This window comes from Nyctibius grandis, chromosome 8 (assembly GCF_013368605.1).
Source record: "Nyctibius grandis isolate bNycGra1 chromosome 8, bNycGra1.pri, whole genome shotgun sequence".
Lineage (NCBI taxonomy): Eukaryota > Metazoa > Chordata > Aves > Nyctibiiformes > Nyctibiidae > Nyctibius > Nyctibius grandis.
This window is the reverse complement of record NC_090665.1, coordinates 14,102,959-14,125,080: the sequence shown is the minus strand read 5'-3', so window position 1 is coordinate 14,125,080 and position 22,122 is coordinate 14,102,959. Positions and strand designations below refer to the sequence as shown.

Here is a 22,122-nt window from a genome sequence, read left to right as displayed (position 1 = left end):
GTGTGAACCTCATCCTCTGCTGATGTGAGAAATCTTTTGGGAAATGCCTAAAATGACCAACGCAGTGGAGAGATGCGTCTTCCACTGCCCATTGGTTGGTGGCATTTGGTGGTTGCTTCATTTGCCTGTAGGCAGAGAGCAGGGGTTGAGTTTGGGCAACAGTGCGGTTCTGAGTCCATGGAGTGTCAGTGTACCTTCTGTTGAAGAAATATTCCCCCAGGAAAAATGGAGTGGGCAACTCTGTTGGTGATCTGGGCTTGCAAGCATATGGATAGCCCCATGGCCACTTGCTCTTCAGACCCTTGTTCCACCAGCCGGTGCCAACTGTGGTGGCAGCTAATGGTGAGAGCCGTGCACCGAGGGATGGCTCTTCCCACTCATAGGCCACCGGTGAGCTTCATGGACACAGATATTTCCAGGCTGGCGCTTAAAGAAATGGATTTAGTTTAGCCTGCGTTGTTCTAGGAATGAACCTTAGGTCTTGTTTTAGTCCAAGGTGAATCAGATCATCAACTCAGGATGCCTTAATGGCTTCTCAGCTGAGCAGAGTTTGTGCGTTTGAGATGGCTTAGCTAGATTTGTTAATCCTAATGGAAATGTTCTTGGAGAAAGATAAAAAAGTTTAAGAGCTCTTTATGTCTTTTCCTTCCCTACTGGAAGCCTTAGTAGTGAGATCAATAACTGAACCTCCTAAGACATGTCCAGCAGCATTCTTGGGCAAAGGCTTAGCTGCAAAGATCTGCATGTGCATCCAGATGGGACAAGGGTGGACACAGAGAGAAGTTCACCAGCAGGGCACTGGTGGTCATTAATCACCATCGATTGTTTCCTAGAAGCCCAAGCCAGCTGAGAGTGTGCTCATGAGAGCATTTCTGGGTGCTCAAACTGCAGAAGTTACTACTCTTCCCGGGCTGGAAGAAGACATCTCTGTGCCCGTGGCAGAAGTGTCACCTCCCCTCCCTCTCCCTGCTCTTGGCAGGGAGAGCTGGGACCAGAGGAACGTGGATGCTGAGGTGTCCTCCATAGGGCGGCACTGCGCTTGGAGCATGCAGGGCTCCTGTATCCACTTCAGGTGTCCTGGCAGGATTTTGGTGCCCAGAATGATAAATCCAGCCCCAGTTAATCATATCCAATTGTTAGAGCTTAAAGCAGGATGGAGGGAGCTGTGACAGCTGAGTGCGGCCGCGGGGCTGTGTCCGATCATCAGCCTCAGTCGGTGCTGCCCAGCGGGGCGGATCCCATCTGTAACGGGATAAATTAAGCGTTTGTTTGCCTGCAATTCCTCGGTGGAATTGCTCTGTGTTTCTCTCTCTGCAGGGATCGGGTTTGCATTATTTCCACGCAGAGCTAGGGAGCAGGGATGGTGTTCTGCTGCCTGGATGTGGTTTGTGGGACCGGGCACGCCTGGAGGGGACTGAGTTAAGCTTCGGGGTGCTCTGCTGGAGGGAGAGGTCTCCGGCACGGCAGGGGACAAGGCACGGTACTGCGGGGCTGAGCGCTGAATATCTGACCCGAGCCGAAGCCGTGCTCTCCCGTGTCCTGCCGCCCGCGGTGGGGACAAACAAGCCAAGCAATAACAGCCCTCACAGGCTGCATTTTTGGGCTGAACTTTGTGTTGTTGCAGTTTTGACATTTTGGGTCACTTTGGGCTATGTTGTGCTTTTCTTCTTGTGCTGTTTTGATCTTCATGTGAAAACAAGTCCCTGATCATTCTTGTCGCCAGATCCCCTGGTGTGGGGCGAGCTGTGCAAACGCCAGCCTGCCGTCCTGCCGAGCCCTCCGCCCTGCAGGGCTCGCACCTCGCTGCTAAAAGGGTTTCCAGATGAAAACACGAGCTGACAAAGCCTGAGAGTCTTTGTAAAAAAAAATCTTTGCTATTTTTATACTTTTAGCAAAATAAAAACTCATTGTAGGTGTGAAATAAGAGGTGCCAGCTCCGGCCGTGTGATTTGTCACATGCGCAGGCTTGAAACATCAGTTGGGAAAGTGGTTGTGGGGGTGGAGGAGGGTTACCGGGCTGCAGGGGCGATGGTGAGGGCTCTCGATTTCCACTCGTGTTTTCCTCCCCACTTCATGCATCTTTCCACAGCACTGGTGCTTCCCAAGGGGATTTACCCCTGCATTGCTCCTTTGCTCTCAAAGCATTCCCAGCAAGGGCAGCAAAGGTGATGTGGTTGGATTTGCAGCCGAAGGAGATGCCAGCGTCCTGGTACCTGCTCCCACAGCAGACCGGGAGGTGTTTTCCAAGCAGGACACGGTGCCTGGGGCTGTGACTCTGCAGCAGTGTGGGTGCACCCTTGCTTAGTGGTTGTGTTGGTGTGAACCATGGCTGTACCGGCACACGTTCAACACCGAGGCCTTCAAAGCAGGGTAGCCAGTGTGGGGCAAAATGTCAGAGGCGAGTCGGGAAAGCTTTCCTGAGCTTGCTCACAGAGCTGTGGACTGGCACCCTCGGGGCAGGGTAAGCCAGTGGCTAGGAAAGGTCTGGGTGCCGTCTTCCCCTCTCTGTAGCAATGGGGAAGATGGATGGAGATCAGTCCACTTGCCTGTGTTGGATCCTTGTTACCTACTTGGCCCATCAGTGGAGGTAAATGTGTGCAAGTTGGCATATTTTGTAAATGATGCAGTTACCTGGGAGGCGATGCTGTTGGCTGGCTGGTTGTAGGCTGCACCGGCTGGGACTGCACAGCGCTTGGCTGCTGCGCTGGTGCACTGAGCGCACCGTGCACGGGTGCTCTGGGTACAGACGCGTGCGGGAGACAGAGGAGTAAGAGAACAGCAAATAGGAAACGTCCCGGAGCCTGCTTGCACATCCTGAAGGTAGGGGGAAACCTCCAGACAGCAAAACAGGATGGCACGGGAGCGTTTCCACTCATTTGACTCATGCTGAAACAATGCCCGGCCGCTGTTTGTCTTGGACAAACGCATTTCTCTGAGCAACAGGATCTCCTGGCCCTCCTGCAAGGCGAACACTGGGCTTTAACTGTTGTGCAGCCTGGGGCTGGCCTGTCCTTTGGGGTCGCTCAGGGTGGGTTGGAGTGGCCTGCAGAGAGTAGTAACTCCTGCTGAAGCTGTACGTGGATCACCATGCAGATCCACTTCCCCACCGTGCCCCGCAGGGCGGTCTCTGGCAGGGGGTCCTGAGTGCAAAGGGGGAGGTCGCAGGACCTCACAGCGGGTGCAGGGGTCGGTCTGAGGTCCGAGGCCATCAGCACCAGGTTTGCTTTTCTCCAGCCACAGCCGAGGAAGCGGCACTCTGTCCGTGGGTCACACGTGTTGTGCTTCCTGTGGCTTTTGGATCCGATGTGTAACACGAGGTATGGTCAGCACCTCTCTGGGTGGGATCGCAGGCAGACCTTCGTCCCGCAAGGGGCTGCCCCCGCTGCCAGGGCTGTTGGGGACACTGATACTGTGCACGAGGCTCATAGGTGCTTGGGGGCTTCCCGTGGCAGTACTGGATGCCTCCTGCCAGGCTGACGTTTGCATGCTCGCCTGCAGGCAGAGCCTCTTCCCAGCAGTGACGTATCCCTGCTCGAGTGTCTGCCTGCACAGGATCCACACCACGGCCAAGACCAGGAGCTCTTGCTTCAGCGAGAACGATTTTGAGGGAAAGATTAAAATCTGCATCTGAAGTTTGCCTGGTCCAAAAGGCTTTCCATGCAAGAAAGTGCTTCTGCAAAGTCGTAACCTTAATTAAAAATCCTGTTGTCCCCTGCAGCATTCCAGCTGCTCAGGCTTGCTGGCAGTGTCCTGTTCACCAGGCTACAGAGGGCGGGCGATGACGCTCTGTATAAATATTTATGTTGCACTGGGCCTTCCATGCCAGTTCCTGGCCAAATTGAGAAGTCCAGGCCCTCCTGTGCTCTTAGCCCGGCTAAGAAACATGCAGGCAGGCGTTGCAGATGCAGCCTGCAAGCCAGTTACCAGGCGTGCAGGGTGCCTGCCTGGCCTGGGGCTGGCTGAGCTGTGGTCCCGGCTGTGGTGGGGCTGAGTGATGGCCCAGCGGAGCACGGCTTGCTGTGGGTCAGCCTCCGGACCGGGCGTGAGCAGCAGGGGCTGCGCCTGAGGCACCTCCAGTGCGCGGGGGCACAGCGGAGGTCTACATGGGGGCACGGCGAGGGCAGCCCCATGCAGGTGCTGCTGCAGCCCGGACCCCCCGGGGGCCTCCTTGCCAGCCTGGCTCGACTTGCCGCTTGTCCCTGGGCACAGAAGCTCAGCACTGCTGGGGCCAAAGGGAGAAGCCTTCCCATTTCGAAGCAGCCCCATGGCTGAGATGAACAGAGTGGAGAAACACTGAGGCACTCCCAAAAGTGTCTGAAAACTCTCCGATTACAGAAGGCAGAGCTTAAACCCTATTCTCACTCAGTTTCCTGGTTATGGATCCCTCTGGTCATGCTGGTGGTGTGCGAGAGGAAGAAGGACAGCGGTATTGATTGCACAGCTGCTCTCGGCAGCCTTGGGCTGACCCCGGAGCAGTGCAGCACACTGTGCTCCCCACTCCCACCCCCACGGCCATCCCGGCCTCTGCACTTCCTACGTGGTGCCGGTGCTGTTACTGACGGCCACGTGGCGGTGGGCTTTGGGTGCCTGCCAGTGCCGGCACCGCTGGGGACCCTGAGTGCTGCCCCTGCATCGCTTGCCATGGAGGTCTCGTCGGAGATGAGCAGTCTGCTGGCAACAGGGAGGACCTAACCCACAGGTCCTCGCATGGGTGCTTTTAACCCCTTGCTCCAACTGGGAACAAGGTACCTGCTGTGATGGTGGGCCTCAGGAGAGGTCCCAGACCTTCTCAGGTCCAAGGGTGCGTGTAGCTGGGGCTGGAAGGGTGGCTGCTGCCTCCGTTCCTGCCGTTGGGTGAGATCTTCGCTGCTGCCCCCCGTGACAAGAAGCTAATGAAAGCTGGAGGCATCTTGGGAGTCTACAGCGCTGGAAATGATAAAAGTTTGTCCTGCAGGAAAGGATATCTACATCAAAGGGACAGCTACAGACTACAGAGGGCTGACACTTGAGTCCTGGTATGGCTGCAAGGCCATTCGCCTTTGCTTCTGCCTAAAACCTAGGGAGGGCTCGAACAGGACATTATTTTGTGGAAAGAAAAAGTTTTGTTTCTGCTTGTGATCAAGTGTGAGCTGCTGTAGGTGTGCTGTGTGCTCTGTCACACAGATTTTGTTTAAGAGCTGGTAAAATAACCCTGAGAAGCCCATGAACGAGTGGAAGCAAGCCTGTGCAACCTCCGGACCCGGAGGCGCGGCACTTGCAGTGCTCGATGTTTGCTGGGAGCTCAGTGGCAGCGGTGCTAAGTCAGTTTGTCAGATGTTTGAAAGAGGAATGGAGTTATCCTGGGCTGCGAGCAGGCTAATGCTGAATCCGCAGCCAGGCCGGGCTGTCGGTGCTTCTGGGCTGAGATGGTATGTCCTGTACCTTCTCTTGGGATTTAAAAAAAAAAAACAAAATACCACCAGCAGCTGCAAGCAAGGAGGAGCAGCTGGATTCCCTGGGTATCAGCTGAGGCGGTGGTGGCTGTAAGATACAGCAGTGCAAGTGGGCTGTTGCCTGGGGTGGGTCTTTCGGGAGGTGGAGGTAGCCATCTCCAGCAGGCAGGTCCTCCTGCCCGGGTCCGCCTGGTTTCCTGGGCTCCTCATGCAGGCAGGTTGCCCTGATTCGGAGAGTTTGCTCTTTTCCAAGTGCTTTTGCCCTGGGGGAGCAGCGAGCTGTCTGCCACGATGGGCTCTGTGTTTCCCAAGCCCCTCAGTCAGCGAAGGCAGGAGGATTTGCCTGGCCTGTGCCCTGACAGCCATGGTGACACCACTGCTGCCTGCCCGCAGTCCTGCAAGCCGGACCCTGCGCGCTTTGGATTTTAAACCATTTTGAGGCTTTGACTTGATTTGTGGCAAGTGCTGCTGCTTGATGTGCGGGGAGAACAGTTCTAGGAATTCTTTGGCAATGGCTGCCAAGAAGCAGCCAAAATTACGGAACAAGTAGAACCTGCAAGGAACTGGCAGCAGAACTGATTTCAGGAATTCAGCATTACTTTCTGATGAAAAATTATCTGAGAAGGTTTTGTTGTTTACATCTGTGCACATCATTAATATGTGGGACCTGTTGCACTCCTTCCCATTACCAACCAAACCTGTAACGTCATTTCAACACAATGAATAAATTTGACAAGACCTGACAACCACAACCGTGCATCGATTAGCACAAATACTGTTAATAACATTAATACTACTAACTGTCCCTTTTGAGATATTGGACATTACAAACAGTATTTTTTCCAACAACCAAGACACGTGTGTGTTTGGGTAAGGCAGTGGGGACTCTCCAAGCTTTCCCTCTGAGGACTTTGCTGTCCTGCAGAGAGCATGCGTGGGTGGTGGTCCTCGTTTGCAAGGGCTGCATGAGAAGTTTGCCGTGACTTTGCTACGGGGTTTTTTGTTGGTCGTAGCACACAAGTCCAGGATGTGTGTGTCAGGTGAGCACGTATAAGTTACCGTACCTGCACTTCAACTCCTGAACTTCTCAATTTCAGCTCCTGAATGTCTCAGTTTCGGTGTCTAGAGGCAAGTGTCACACTGGTGGCATCTTCCAGAGCTGCTGCGCTTGTTGCAGGACTTTCAAGAAAGGCTCTTTCTAGTGGTGAGATTATGGTGCAGTTTGCACGGCGTGAGTTCCCAGCGTGGCCTTCTCTCCCCATGGGCAGCTCCTGCTGCTCCTTCTTCAACCTCTGCACCTGCCCCAAGCCTGTGATTCCAAAGCAGTCTTGGAAAAGGGGCAAAACCAGGTGTTCTGCAGGAAGTTGATGTTTCCGGGCAGACCAGGAAAGCCCTGCTGTTTGCGCATTTGGATTTCCATTGTTTGGTAGATTTACATTGCCTTTTCCATGGCACTGTGCTGCCAGCTCTGTGAGCTGCTGGGCTGGTTTCTCCATGCCCGGTAGCACAGCTTCTTGCAGGGTCTGCACCAGCAGTCTCTTTGGCCTTTTCCCCTCTGATGCTTCACTTTGCAAACCCACACAGCTGACTTTTTTGGAGGACCGTGTGGTTTTCCAGCTACTGGGGCTGTCCCAGCTGCTCTCTATGGTAGCCAGAGCTGGAAGGTGACCTCCTGTCCGGTGGGGAGGTTGCAGAGGGTGGATCAGTTTCTCTGCCTTGTGCAAAGAGGTGTTAGCAGAACCGGCGTGAGCGGGGTTTCTGGGTCCGTTTCCCCGTTCCAGGAAGCATGCTGTGGGTTGCTGGAGTACCTGCACTGGTGGATCATCAAACAAACAAACAAGCAGCAGGAAATGGGGAGGCTTTGCTGCGTAGCTGGGATGCTTCCTGGAGCAGTGCAGTGCTGGGGCTGCAGGAGGAAGCTCCCAGCAATCCTCTGGAAGGGCTCCCACAACACCCTCCTGCTCTCCGAAGCTCGGTGGCAGCTCCCCTCCATGCTGGGACTCCCCCATGGCAGAGCAGCATCCCACAGCTGGGACTCCCGAACGGGGATGGAGGGATGGAGGCCTTTTATTTCTTCTCCCCACAGCAGCAGGGGAGCATCTCTGAAGGGAGAACATCTCCCTTGTTCCTGTGAGCCTCGGTGGTGGGCAAGGGCGGCCCAGGGCAGGCTGCCCATGCCTCCAGAGTCAGGCAGGCAGGAGAGCGCTGCCAGATCAGAGTCCATTCACGGCTGTTACAGAAATCTGCCTTTTTGGCAATAATTAGGTCTGCAGTGTTTTGGAGTGCTGCTGCTAGTGCCACAGGCATTCGATCTACAGAGGGAAGGAAACTGATGCGACCCAGACAGGGATTTATGGTCCCACCTCTGTTCAGAGGCTGATTTTAGCACCGGCGTGGGGTGTGAAAATTTTAGGTGGTGAGGGAGGCTGGCCTTGAAAATCCGTGTCCCAAGGAAAGGTTTCACTTGCGAGCTATGTTCACAAGTTGCTACTAATCATCTATTTAAATGTGCACATTTCTGGAGTGCTAAGTCCATGTAGAAATATAATCATCGAGAATCAATTTGCTGCTCCAAATAGAGGCCTTTTAAAAGTCTGGCACGCAGACCATGCTCTAGCAGAGCCCAGCGCTGTACAGACATAATTTGTGCATTACGTGAGAAGTTTATTAAGGGATTACTGATGTCTTCATTGAAGAGCTCAGTCTGTCGGTTCGTCAGTGTTTTCCAGGGCAGGGCTGGAGGTGCTGCCTGAGCTGAACCCTCGCCCTGGACCCATCAGAGGAGGGTATGGTGATCTTGGTGTGCACACCAACATATCCTGCCCGTTGTCCTGGGCTGGGAATTGGGGTTGCCTTTCCCCGGCGTAATGTTTTCCCCTGCAGAGGGGGGGGTACCGCTGTGTTGGCGATGCCCCTGCACGTCGCTGGGTGCATGGTGCTCCCGAGGAGCACGGAGACGGGATTTCCTGGGTTACACAAGCTGCTCAGCCTCAGCTAAGGCACTCCGGGCCAGGCTGGTACTGAACCTCCCACCTCAGCTCCTTAAGGGTTTAGCGTTTGCACGTGGGAAATAAGCAATTAGCAACAGGGCGGCTTTGTTGCAAAGCCTCCGTCTGCAGCAGGGCTGAGCTGGCCCGGCTGAGGTCCGGCAGCACCGGGGTGGGATGGGGGAGTATGGGTCGGGTGCTGCTCTGGGTGCAGCCCCAGGGCAGCTGCCTCCCTCTGCCTGCTGCAGAAATGGGAAGGGCCCGTCTTCACTGCAGCGATGCCTTTTGGTGGCGGGGAGCTGGAGAAAGGGGAGATGGCCTTTCCCGAGGGGTAATCTCGGTCTAACAGAGTGGTGGTAAGGGGCTGGCAGCTGCCTGCCGCAGTGAGGGTTAGCCAAGAGGAGAAGGGTGCAGGGAGGTTTCTTGGCTGTGCTCTTACTTCTTGCTGAGGATTAGGGGGGAAAGGCACCGTCATCCCCTGGAGGGATGACAGAGTCGTCCCTGTGCCATCACTCTTCCATCTCCACTGCCCACACCCTCTCCTCTGGGTGGGACAGAAGCCGCTGTCGGGGGGTCCTCCAGGCACTGTGGGAGCCAGGTTGCTTTTAAGCCTGTACCTGTTATCCCCAGAAGCCTTTACAGTTATTTACCCCCTCTGTTTGCTCTCTCCCGCTCCCTTTCAAACACGTTCCCCCGTCCCCATCAGGATGCTCCATACTTCCCACTGGGGCTCCCACCCCATCTGCCTCCTCAGCTGGCTCGCCGGGGCCCCGCGGGTACTGGACATGGGGCAGATGGGCAGCTCAGCCAGGGGGAGCTTGGCTGGACTGCAGCCTCATGCCGTGCCCTCCTGCCCACCCCAGGGCAGCACTGGCAGTGGCACGGAGCAGAGGAGCACCGCACGCTCCTGCCTCATTGCTTATTGCACAGGAACCGCGACGTTTGCCAGCAGCTGCAGCTGGGGATAACGCTGCCAGCCGGCTGCTTTCTGGCTCAGGAACCCAAAAGCATATTTAGAGGTAGCAAGAGCGTGCACTTGTTGTTTTAGTTGGTGTTTGGGCTGGCAGGGCTGCTGTCGGAGTGGTGCAGAGAGGGACAGCCCGAGCTTCCCTTCTGCACCAGGAGTCCCATGCCCGGCTGGATGGGGCTCAGGGTCCCCCAGCCCCGGACCCCCGTGAGAGAGGCTTGATGACAAAGTGTGTCCTCACGGTGCTGGCCCGCTGCTGCTGCCCGTCCTGCCCTCCCAGGCTGCTGGCCCAAACTCTGCCAGCGCTGGCAAGAGGTGGGAGCAAACCAGTGAGCTCCACTGAGTTTAGTGGTCCAGGGATGTTTATTTCATCCAGAATCTTGCAGACCCCTTATTTTTGTGGCTTTATCCCGTGGCTGTTGGCTTTGCTTCCCCCTTTGGTGAGGGAGAGGCTGTGCAGCCTTCCTCCCTGGGTACCGTGATGCTCAGGCTCATGCAGTGCATGTGCACGGTGCACAGTGGCATTCAGAGACCCCGCAGCCTTCCAGGAGCCTCCTCTGACTGCAGCTGCCCTGGGGCTGGCCCAGCATCTGGTTTCACTTCATGTCTTTTTGGCCCAGCTGGCTCCTCGGTTCGCCGGCTGCAATGGGGGGGATCCCGCAGGCTGTCCGCATTTCTGGAGATGTGGCTGAACGGGGAGGATCCACGTCCTCATCAGCAAGGCCAGCGGCAGCTGCGCAGCTGGTGTGGCAGGGTTGAGCCTCTTGGACATCTCGGGTGGGTACAGGCACACAAGGCCAGTCTGCTGCCTGTGGGGCCAGTGCTTCAGGCTTGCTGTTGGTCACCCAGCTGGCAGTAACTCCTCCACCCTGCCTTTCCTGCCAGCAAGGGCACCCTGCTGCTTTACCAGCGGTTTCCAGCTCATCCCATGAGGTTGTCCCATAACCCAGGGCTGAAGTAAATGAGTAGAAGTTCATGGGTTTGGACAAAGTCTTCCCCCCACCCAGTGTTTGCCCCTTGCTGCGCATGAAAGCACGAGAAGGACCTGCAAAATACAGCTGGTAGGTGGAGCGGTCCCTTCTCCCCCTGACAGCTATTCCCGGCGAGGCATTTTACAGGGTGCGATGGCAGCTCTGCAAGCTGGGGCTCGTGGCCGCCGGCCTGCGAGGCAGGGGAGGTGCGGCCGGAGCGCCCTGCGCCAGGCCAGCAAGGGAAGTCCTGGTGGAAGCGGGGTTTTTTATCTGGGCTGCCTGGGCCCGTCCTTTGAATGCTTGGAAATGCTCTTCTCCAGATGTTTCCTAGCACACGCCGGCTCTGTTTATAAACAGCTCCTCAAAGCAAAGCCCATCGGGGCTGCGGGCAGGCGCTCGTGGCAGCGGCCCCGCACGGCTCCCCCTCACCGTGCTATGGGGTCGGGGCCCGGGGTCACCTCTTTCCCCTCCCGTCTAGAGGGGCCAGGGCGGTTAACAAAAGCCTGAAATGCCTTCTCTTCCTTTCTCCTCCCCTCCTCCAGCCAGCAGCTTCCTGCCCCGTTGCATCCCAGCACGGCCAGCATCTCCGAGCTGCCTTCCTGCCCGGGCTGTGGCTGCCAGGGGGTGGGCAGGGGGGCACCCCGGAGCCGAGGCTGGTGGCACACTGCCCTGGCTGGACTGCCTGTCCCAAGGGAGATCCTGGCTGCTCCAGGGGCTTGGGGCAGGGAGACGTTTCCATTGCATTCGGTCGGGGTTCGGTTCCTTAATGGTTGTCTTGGAGGGGGGCTGCACCCCCAGCACTCCCTCCCTGCATCCTGGCAGCACGCTCATCCAGCTCCTGGGATTTTCCCCCCATGCTTTTCCAAAATTTGAGGTGGGTGCCAAGGGGCGATGTCGGGCAGGACAGAGGGGTGCGGGGCACAGGCTGGGTTAGCCGGTGGGCCGGTGCTGTGCTTCCCCGGCCCCAGCTCCTCCAAGGAAAGCGATGCTCTCGTACCCGCCGCTCCTTCCACTTCCAGCTGGGTGGAGGTGCCTTTCAACCATGCTCTTCTCTGTCCTGGCCCCTGCAGAAGGACAGTGCCCAAACCCTCCGTTAGAAGGACAAAAGCCAAGTGAAATCCAGGCTAAGCAGATACTGCCAGTGGCCCTGCCAGCATGACTTCCCCTCGCTCGGCCCGAGCCCAGCACTGGCGAGGCTGCAGTGCAGCGCTGCAGGCAGGTTCCCGAGCCGTCAGCACTGCGGAGCCGCCCGCAGCTCATCGCATCCTGGATCTCACCCCAGCATCGCTCCCCGGGGATGGCCCTGTCTTCCCCCCCAGCCCCACTCCCCCACGCACGGCCCGTGGAGGATGGCCCCGTCACACCAGCACTGGGAGGAAGGGCTGAACGGTCACTGCTTGTCGGCCTGTCTCTCTCCCTGCAGACAAGGGCACGTTGCTCCCTTCCCATTATCAGCCGTCACCGAGTAATCTGCTGGGGAACGGTGCTGCTGAAAAATTGAGTCTTTTGATACAGATCTGCTTTCACCCCGCTGCGGCCTGGCGATGCCGAGGGCTTGGGCACTTGCATTTGTCCTATTAGAGCTGCTTGCAGGGGCTGTAATCTTGTCCCTTAGCTTGGGCAGCGTGTTTTTGGAGGTGAGAACGTGAAAGGAGTCGGCTCCGCTGCTGTGGAGCTGGAAAGGTGCCTCCGTCCGTGGCATTGCTCCCCCTCTCCCTCCTGCCAGCTTCCAGCATCATCTTTTGGGCACGGGGATGTCTTTCCTGGCACTGCTAGAAGGAGCAGAGAATGCAGAGGTGGGCTTGAGCTAGCCTCTGCTCAGACCCCTGGACCTGAGCTCTTCGGGAGGCTGATTGGTGCAAGGCTGGGTCTTGCCTTTGCAGGTCGAGCTTCCCTCTAATGCTGTGTGGAGAGCGCTTTGCCTTCCTTTTCTCATGAGCATCCTTGAGCCGTCTTTGCGGTGGCCTGCTGCCTGTCCCCAAGACATATCTGCTCTTCGCAGAGGCAGAGCCCTTTTATCCCCTCCCTGCCCTTTAGATCAAACGAGAACTGCTGCCCACGGGCTCTGATGAGGCAGCCAGTCCTCCACTGCCCTTCCCTGGGAGGCTCAAAAACTGAGCCCTCTGTCCATGGAAAACTGGCACTTGGAGAAACCCTTTCCATCCCGAATCAGGCGAACGGGAGCAGTGTAAAGACCCTTAATGAAATGAGAAATATCAGACGTTTGAATCTAAAACATCTAAGTGGAAAGCTGTAAGGAGGTGATGCTGCGTGATGGTTGTGGTTCTGCACATCAGGAAATAAAAAAGGTGCTCACGGTTGACATCATTAATAGATCCACATTTTCTGCTGGGATAATTCTGCTGGTGGCCGTTGAATGCTGGCTCTGGCCTTGGCCAATCTCGCAGTGCTGATCCAGAGGACAGGCCAGCAGGATGGATTTAATAGTCTGGTCTCTGTAAAGCTGTAGGATTCCCTGAGCAAGCGCCTGTTGGAGCTGAACACAGCTCCTTACAAGAAAAATTTCAATTTAAGTGTTTGCAGTGGGGCAGTACCCACCGTGACTCTGGAGCTGTCCCAGGGGCTAATGTCCCTGCGTCTTCTTACATCTGAATTAGCCCAGCTTCTGCTTCCAAGCATGGGACCACTTCAAAGCTTTGGGTGCTAAGTCCATGCCAGCTACCAACAAATCCTTGTTTCCTGGAGGTGCGTGCATGGAGACTTTGGTCTGTGTCTCACAGATTCGGAGATGAACCAGCAGCAGGCTGGGCTTATTCTTTCTAACAGGTTTTCTCCCTGACATCTTCACAGTGAAGTGCAAAAAAAAACCCTGCTGTAACTTTACCTTAAGTGTTAGGGCTGGAAGGAGAGTGCAGTGCTGGCACCTCTGGGCTGTGAGACAGTGGGGTGGGGGCCACGGGTCCCTCCTGCCCTGCTCCTAACCACAGGCTCAGCAAGCTCTCAGCTGCCCAGCTTTGCAGCAGAGGATGCTGCGTGGGGGCAGAAGAGTTTCAGTTTGAATGGGAGCGATTTTTTGGGGCAGATTCAACCCCAGCTGCTTGGGTAATAGCATGGGATGATTTCAGTTCCTGCAGGTGGGAGCAGCTAGTGTGTGTCTGGTGGGGTGTGCTCACTGCCCCAGGGCTGAGGAAGGAGCCAAAGGCATTTTTGGGTTCCTTTCTTAGGTAGTGTAAATTTTTCCCATTTGAATCACCCTCTGGAGTTAGTTTTGTGTGTCGCTAGACTTGCACCACTCTCTTCTCCTTGGCAGTGGGCAGTTAGCTGGTGAAGACTGCGTCTGCCAGAGCTGCTCCAGCGGAGCCTTCCTACAGCTGCAAATGCTGAAGGCAGTGCTCATTTAGCTAGTGAGGTGGTGCCATTGGATTTCTGTTTTTATTTTTATTTCAAAGAAATATTTCTGACATTCAAATTTATTTCAAGCCTTTTTGCGCAGCCTCAAACTGGGGCCCATCTTTGATCTGGAGCTTCCCCATAATCAAATAATAACAATAATGATGCTGTGAGCTCTGCTGCTGAGATCCCATTCACTGCAGGACATTTTCCTGGCGTGTACCAGCCGTAGGGGGCACTTCTGGTGGTTCGCCCTAGGCGCTGGGGATGTGGTTTCGGCTCCCCGCGCAGCCCTGTGAGCAGTCACACGATCCTGTGTCCAGTTGGCTCACCAGAGCGATGCTGGTAGAAACAAAAGGGGCTTTAGGAGAGAGCAAGAAGAGTGGTTTGAGGTCTGGGCAATATCCTGTGCAGGGAGACGGAGAGAAACGCAGAAGACAAGCACTGCAAGATCCCTTGGGTGGGTGGTAGATCCTGTGCTGTGATCCAGACCTGCCCAGACTTGAGGTGGCTGCTCTTCGGGCTGCGCTCCCTGACTCCCCTGTTCCTGTTTTTCCTCTTTGCAGGCACACATTCTGGCAGTATCGCCGCGAGAACCCCCAAACCAAAGTGGGGGACCCCCCTCCTGATGGGTTGCCCGGCTTCAACAGTGGTGTCCTGCTCCTGAACCTGGAAGCCATGAGGCAGTCCAAGCTCTACAACCAGCTGCTGGAGCCCACCATGGTGCAGAAGCTGACAGAGAAGTACCACTTCAAGGGCCACCTTGGGGACCAGGATTTCTTCACCATGGTGGGGATGGAGCACCCAGAGCTCTTCCATGTGCTTGACTGCACGTGGAACCGGCAGCTTTGCACATGGTGGAGGGACCATGGATACAGCGACGTGTTCGACCAGTACTTCCAGTGCGAGGGTGAGGTCAAAATTTACCACGGGAACTGCAACACCCCGATCCCTGAGGACTAGGGCCCCCGCCACCCCCGGGAGCAGCTCTGACTGCAGCAAGCCCTGCAAAGCCAGAGTGGCTGCACCAGCAGTCCCTCAGGAAGGGTGGCCAGCCCCGATCCGTTGCATCCCGGGGGGATCCCTAGGGATCCCAAGAGCATTCAGTGTCCCACTGCCTGCAGCCTCACCCCTCCAGGAGGAAGTGTGGGCAGGTAGTTGGAGCAGGACATCCACAGTCACCATGCTCAGGGCTCAGCTCCTGCCTCTGCTTGGGGCAAGTCCATGGTGTCCATCTGTCCCACAGCCACTGGGGCATGGGGACAGCTGGGGGGCCATCAGGTGACTGCTGCTTTTGCACAGGGCAGGGTGCTGCTCCCTGGGTGCTGGGCAGCCGTGCCTTGTCTCATGATCAGCAGGAGTCCACAGCCGGGCACTTGGGTTTCGTTTTGGCATTCCTTGTTGGCCCATTTCTGCACCTCACACAGAGCATCTGTCTGGTCCCTCTGGAGAGCAGACACCGTCCTCAGGTCGTCTTCCTTTTGAAGCATTCCAGAAAGGCGAGGGTCTTTTTAAAGACTGAAAAGCTACTTTAAATTGGGTTACTTACAAACAAAAACTGCTAGATGAGCTTTAAAGCCTTCCGTTGGTTCTTCTTAGCAATAAAAGCTTTACTGCCCTGTCTTGTCTTAAAAGCGTTCAGTGAGCGTGTACCAATAGGTTCATTTTTCTGGCTTTGCCTTTAACCTTTTGTACGAGAATAAAGCTGCAGATGTAAAACACACTCGGCTGTTTTTCTGCGGCTCAACTGAAGTCCTGTGCGATAGGAGGTTTCGTGCTTTTCTTACCGTGATTAAAAAGTATTTGATGTGTATCTGTTGGGCAGTTGGAGGTGGTGCCCCACGTAGCTTATCACTGTGATTATCCCACGTCTGTCCCGAGCGAGTGATGCAAATAGACGGGCCAGCACACAAATCAGATTTTAAAAAAAGACCATCATCACCATAGCCAGGGTTGGTTTGGAAGGAGCCAGGAACTGCCTGTGCTGCAAGGCCAGCAGCCAGGGCACTGAGGGTGCCACGGGGCAGGATTCAGGGCAGGTGATGCACCATGATGGTGCACCCTGAAGGACACAGAGGGTTTGCAGCAGCTCAGCCAGCCAGAGCTGCTGCCATGCCCAGAGAGCATTGCACCCTCCCGGGGACTCCAGAGAGAGACTTTGCTCGGTCAGTGCCCGCTCTGATTCAGGTATGAGCTGGGTGGGGATGTCCCCATGTTGCGTGGCCGGAGCAGCCCTGGGAGCCACCCACCTCACCCCTGCCCTGGCAGTGCCACGCTGCTTTCCTGGGCTTGCTGGGCGAAACAGAGAGAGGGCAGGGCTTCCTGGTGCAGTGTCACAGTCCCGTGGTTGGCATTGATGCTTTGTCACCACCCTGGCATGTCCCAGGGCCCCTGTGATTGCCCCAAGCGGCTCCCAGGGCTGCCCCATGTGCACAGCCCTGCCATGCCCAGGATGCTGCTGCGGGGACTCAGCCCTGTGCTCACCGGCTGGGGCATGCCAGTGGCACCAGTGACACGTGAGACCTCACGTGCCAGGAAAGGACCTTGCCATCAGTTTGGAAATGGCCGTGCTGGAAATACAGGCCAGGCAGCTCATGTCACCGGCCCTGGGAGCAGTGGGGCGATGAGCAAACACAGTTTTTCGATGGGGCTGAGCAGCTCTGAGGTGGCTCTGGGTGTCGGGGCTGGCCCAAAAGCACCATGATGGGTTTGGGATGGCACTGCCACAGGGTGACACTGAGGTGGACAGCCTTGGGAGCCAGGGCTGCGTGGGGCCAAGTGCCCTCCTGCCCCGCAGCCACCCCCAGAGCTGGGCCAGGCGCTGGGCACCCTCTGCCTGAGGCCGGGGGATGCTCTCCACAGGGTTGGGAGCACTTTTCCCTCCCTGTGGGGTCCTGAGGGCTGCGAGGGGGGGATATGCCTTCATGCGGACACCCTGGGCCCCAGGCTGAAACTTTTTGCTTAGGTATTTTGCAAAAAAAAAAGTTTCCAGTTTTTGCTGTGCAAAATGGCAGTCCACACGGAAACTCGCTGTGTTTTTTCAGCTGGGAAAAACATAGTAAGTGAAATATTTACTTCAGCTCGGGGTGGTTTTCCCCAGGCACCGCAGATGACCCCGCGGCGCAGCTCCCCACGAAGCAGTGCCTGCACCCCTGACCCGCAAGGTCCCGGGGCCGTGACTAAGCACCGCAGGCAGCGCGGACCCGCACGGCACTATATGTAGACCCTGCATGCAGCTGGGGCGACACTGCCTGTGTGATTACCTCCCCTTCGTGCCCTGCTGATCGCAGGCACGAACGAGCTCGGCTGCAGAAGCCACTGCGGCAGCCTGGGGCTGAGCAGTGTGGGACTGCGGGCTCAGCCTTTTTGATAGGAGCTGCCGCTGGGTCCGCGTTGGGGCTGAAGCAGAGCTTGGTGTGCTTGGCTGGGGTGGCAGCACCCCTGTGGGCACCCCACAGCCAGCTCCTGCGCTCAGTGCTCGGCCTGCTGGCAGCTGCTGGGTCATCCCATGCCCTTCCTTTGGTGATGATTCCTGGAAGAATGGGGACTTTCCATCCCCATCCCTCCACGCCCTCCCAACACCCTGCTCTGTGCAGCCCAGCCTTGGGCAGACACTGCTCCAGGCACACAAGGTCAAACCTGAGCATCCCCTCCTGGATCCCAGGCCAGACCTCAGCATCCCCTCCCGGTCCTGTGACACTGGCCTGGGGCCATCACAATCAGCACTAGCAACTGCTAGCACAAGCACAGCAAAAGATGCTCAGAAAGCACCAGTCTGCTGCTGGGCACTGGAGGTTTGCAGCAGTGACCCTGCAGCAAGGACCTTGGGGCTGACTGGCAGGCAGCTCCTGGTCCCCCGGGGCTGGTGCCATGTCCTCAGGCCAGCGCTGGTCCCCTGCCTAGCAGAGGGGATCTGCAGGCTCTGGAGCCTGGTTGCAGGTTGGTCAGGGCCCCTCTGGAGATGTGGTGGGTGAAAGGCAGCCCTGGGCAAGTGGCACTTGGGGAGACGCTGCTGTGACACGCAGTGATAGGGGGGACACAGCTGTGGGGAGCAGGGGACCGGCCCCACCAGCACGGGCTGGCTGCAGGGGACAGGGCCCGGCCCTGTGGGGTGTGGGCTTTGCACCCCACTGGAGAGCTGCAGTGGCCCTGGCCTGTGAAAGGGGACAGCGGGTTTTACACCAAGGTTACTCAGCACAGCTCTGCCATCACGCCTGTGGGCTTCTTGCTCCTTGTCTTCTCACCCGCTTGCTCACAGAGAAGTGCTGCTCACGCCAAGAGCCCCAGGCTTTTCCTGCATGGAGAAGGAGACTGGTGAGCAGAGGGGTCTCCTTGAACTCTTTGTAGAAGATCAGGCTGTGGGAAGTAGTTCTGTAGCTTGAGCTGAAGGAGAAAATTCAATTCCTTTCCTTGTATCGTTCAGCATTCATGATAGGTTGCACGCAGAGCAAACAGTATCCCCTATTTTCTGGCCAGCTCCACTTTCAGCCCCGCACTCGAGCTCCATGCGATTTTTGCTCTCCTCTCCTGCGTTTCGTAACACTGTCGGTGTTTATTCTCTTACTCGTTTGTACTTCTTTCTCGTTTGAAACGATCAATTGTTGGTATAAACTCACCTAGGGAACAATTACGGTGAGCCTAGCCCAAACAGGCGCTGGGGGGGCTCCATTAAGCCGTACACCCGCCCTCCCCTCTCGGCTGCTCCTGGAGGGGACGGTATTGACTTTTCAGCTCCCTGCTGTTCACACTGAGCACACTCCGGTCGGCGTGCCAAGAATAACACGAGCCATAACAACGGGCTGAAGTGCTAAGATGGAGTTCCTGACTTTGCAAAACAAAACAAAACAAAACAAAATCCAACCTATTATTTTCCCTCCCCTAAGCAATGCCTGGCTGCAGCAGGGCAAGCAGGCGCCCAGCCACCCCTCTGCCTTCAGCAGAGCCGTGGGCAGGATGGCATCTGCCCCGAGGGAACGCAGAAAGAGGCAAAAAAAAGCAATAAGCCTGGGGCACGGCTTGGCGACTGCCGGTTTTTCCTTTTAAAGCAGATTTTTATTAGGTTGCTGCGTTGTTTTGGGAGCTTTTCCTCAAACGCTTTGCAGAGCCACAGAGGAACATGCTCCCCAGCACCGCGCTGGTGAATATTTCTGCCAGGTTTTTAGTAGCTCCATCTCTGACCATCGTGAGCCTCTGTGGCTTAATTGCTAAGAAATTGCTGCCCGGTCTTGTTAGTCTTTTCGGTGCCGTCAGGGCTCAGTTTGTGCAGTTCTCCTCTGGAAATTATTTATTCGCTAACCAGCTGCTAAGGGGGGGAGCACTTGGAGCAAATTACCTTACTGCGATATTTCATGGGAATTAGCTCTGTTGTACCTAAAGTCTCAACGTTAATTTAGGCAATTTGCCTGTCGGAAGAAAAAGCTGAAACAAAGCAGAGCCTGGCGCTGCCAGAATTAGCTGCGGGTTTGTCCTTGGCAGGAGGCTTTGGCGCTGCCCACCTGGGGAAGGGGATACTCAGATTTGAGGGGTGTTCCTGAGAGCCAGATGTGTGTTTCCTGGGGCAGATGTTGCTCTTGCTACTGTTGTGGCAGTAGGAAACCATGCCTTGGGGCTCCAGCTCCCCTCCGACCAGACAGGCACCTTGGAGCTGGTTCTCCCAGCTCACTCTGGATGGCTTTGGCACCCTGCAGCCCTGGCAGGGCCCTTGTCCCCGGTGCCAGCCCTTGCCAGCGCAGCCCCTGCGCCAGCTTCTCCTGCTTGCGCTTGGCCGTCGTTTAGCAGCAATTTGTGACCCTGCTGGTGACAAGCCTAAAGCCATGCAAGCCACAGGCTGCACGCAGAGCCCTGTTCACAGAAGGCACGGCATGAAGTATCTCTGTTTATCGCCTACAGACCGCTCGCTCTAAGTGCATGTTGTAGCTATTAAAAGGTTCAGGGCCTTTGTCATAACGCATCCCCTCCCTGGAGGTGGTCAGGGTAAGTAAGTAGCCCCTTTCAAGGAGTACGGACAGTCTCAGTTTAGGGAACAAAACACTTGCAGATGCCCTGTGGCACATAAGGCTCTAGGCAGTGTGTCAGAAAGAAAAGGTGTATTTTTTTTTTCTGCATGCTTTTTACTTTCAAACTCATCTCTTTTCTATGCTGGAGGACTTTTCTGGCTACCTGGGGAACAGAGCAAAGATGTACCCTTCCAGCAAGATCTGCCGTGCTCAGGAGAGAGGGAAGTTTTATACAGAGTGCTTAAAAACACCGACAGCAGCAGGGAACAAATGAACGGGCATGTGAGATTGAGCCCCTCAGCTGTGGAACAGGGGCATGGAGAGCTGGCCAGGTAAAGGATGCTCAGCTGAACTAACAGGCCCTATGGTCCTGCAGCAAAACCAGTCAAAAAACATTATCTGGAAAAAGGGGGTGAATGGTGACGTGGCAGAACCTGCCATTGATGCTGAGCTGTTCAGGAGAGGGAAATGTGAAGAGCTGCCTATGTGAAGAGCTGCGGAAAATGTGGATGATAAGGAGCAGATAGGTGATGAAATGGGAACAAAATGGGAGAAAATCTTTTTTCATGGGGAAAATTCTTGGGCTTCCAGGACCATCTCAGAGAAAAAATGACCAGGATTGCCCGTGATAACTCTGCGAGTCCCCCCACAGGCACCCAGCCGGGCGCTGCAGGGCCGGGGTTGGGTCAGAGAGCTGCAATGCACCTCTCCGGGGATTAAAGCAGCCTTCAGGTTATGGACAAGGATGGTGCAATTGAGGAGAATCAGCAACATTTGCACCCTCTCCCAGGAGCAAACGGAATTTTGCAGTTATGTAGGATCTCTGCTCAGCGGTTTGGGAAACTTAGTGCTATAGAAAAGGCAGAGGTGTCCAGCAGCAATTTTAGTTTGGTAATTGGAAAAGATGTCCTGGCACTGTAAACCACTGCACACAGCAGAAGCGAGACCGTGGGAACAACGGGAATAAACTGTAATGCCTATGCAGAAGGCAAGGAGGGTGCTAGTCCTGTGCCACTGTTCAAAGGAGGAGGCTGGCAACTCCGAACTAGGAGCTGGACTCCCAGGTTGGGCAAAATGATGGGAAAACTGGTGTAAGGTTCATTGGGTAGTAAATTTTCCAGGTCACAAAGGTTTGACCTGGACCAAGAGAGTGGTGAGCGGGGCTTTGGACACCACGTTTTTAAAAGATGCAGTAACTGGTCTAGAAGAAAATAGCATACAATGGAAGAGAAACTGGAGGCCAGCACGCTGTGCCCATGCTGACACACCAGTGTTTCGCATTTTCAAAGCAGCAGACGTTGCAAAAATAGGAAATAGAAGTCAGCGCTATTGAACCAAATGTAATGAAATATCCTATCATGAGTCTTTTACTTGTAAACCTCAAAAATTTTTCAGCAGCTGCCACTAGATTTCTTTTGCCAGTCATCGCTTCAGTGAAGTTTTTCCAGCAAAGAACGAGGATATAAAGTGCAAGGAGTGTTTCATCTTCTCCTTCCCTCAAGAGCTGTGTGTAATAGGATGCATTATCAAATAATAATAATAATAATAGAGGAATCATTTAAATAATGCTGGGCTGAGTAGGGAGTGCCAAGGCAGTCATACACTTGTCATAGAAACAGAGTACCAGGTTCTTAATGAATAAATGTGTCAGCTGAATTTGGGCAGGAGCAGCAGGCTGGCTGAGTGGGTGCTGGCACCATCACATACAGAGCCCAAAAATGCTTCTGTGGGCTCTGGTACCAAATTACTGGTGTTTGCAATTCTGCAGCTCCTCCTGCCCGCGGGTTTCTGCAGCCTGTGCTCAGCCAAGCCTCCCTGCGAAGGGACCGTATTGTCCTGATGTTAGAGGGTGTCCTGGTTTCATTGGGATTTGGTTTCAGTCTGTGGCCAGCCATGGTGATCAAGGCCCTCAGCAGTTAAACCCAGGGCAGCTGACCCAGGGTGGCCCACAGGTGTATTCTGTATCATTGACATCAAGCTCACTATAAAAGAGAGGGTTTGCTGGAAAGAGGTGGGGCTTTTCCTGCTCTCCTTGTCTCTCATCACTTCTTCCTCACTTCCAACAATTGTGATTATGGGAGCAACTTGCTAGTGCTCTGTAGATAAGTATAGTTCTGTCTATTTTGTGTTGTCATTTATATTGATTTCTTTATTTCATTAAATCTGTTTAACTTGAACTTACAAGTCTCCCTTCTTTTCCCCATTCCCTTCCTCAAATGAGGAAGGGACGTGGGGTGAGACAAAAACTGTTTATTGTTTAGCCCTGGGTGCAAGCTAAATGAGGACAGAGGGGAAGCAGCAGCTGGCAAACCACTATTTGCCATGGAGCTGAGAGGGAACGTCTAGATTTTCTGGCCATCCTTTCAACTGCCAGTGCCAAATGTCCTGGACTAGAGGGGACAGGATGCTGACCTTGGA

The 22,122-nt window shown here is 55.4% G+C and overlaps 1 protein-coding gene across 1 annotated transcript in view; it reads left to right on the top strand.

Annotated features, from left to right (window-relative positions):
• Nucleotides 1-15,431, top strand: part of XXYLT1 (xyloside xylosyltransferase 1) — a 36,315-nt gene extending 20,884 nt beyond the window's left edge. The window contains exon 4 of the mRNA XM_068406680.1: nt 14,275-15,431. Coding sequence (XP_068262781.1) covers nt 14,275-14,671 — 397 coding nt within the window. The 3' untranslated portion in view covers nt 14,672-15,431. The remainder of the gene's footprint in view (nt 1-14,274) is intronic.
• Nucleotides 15,432-22,122: the final 6,691 nt, after the last annotated feature.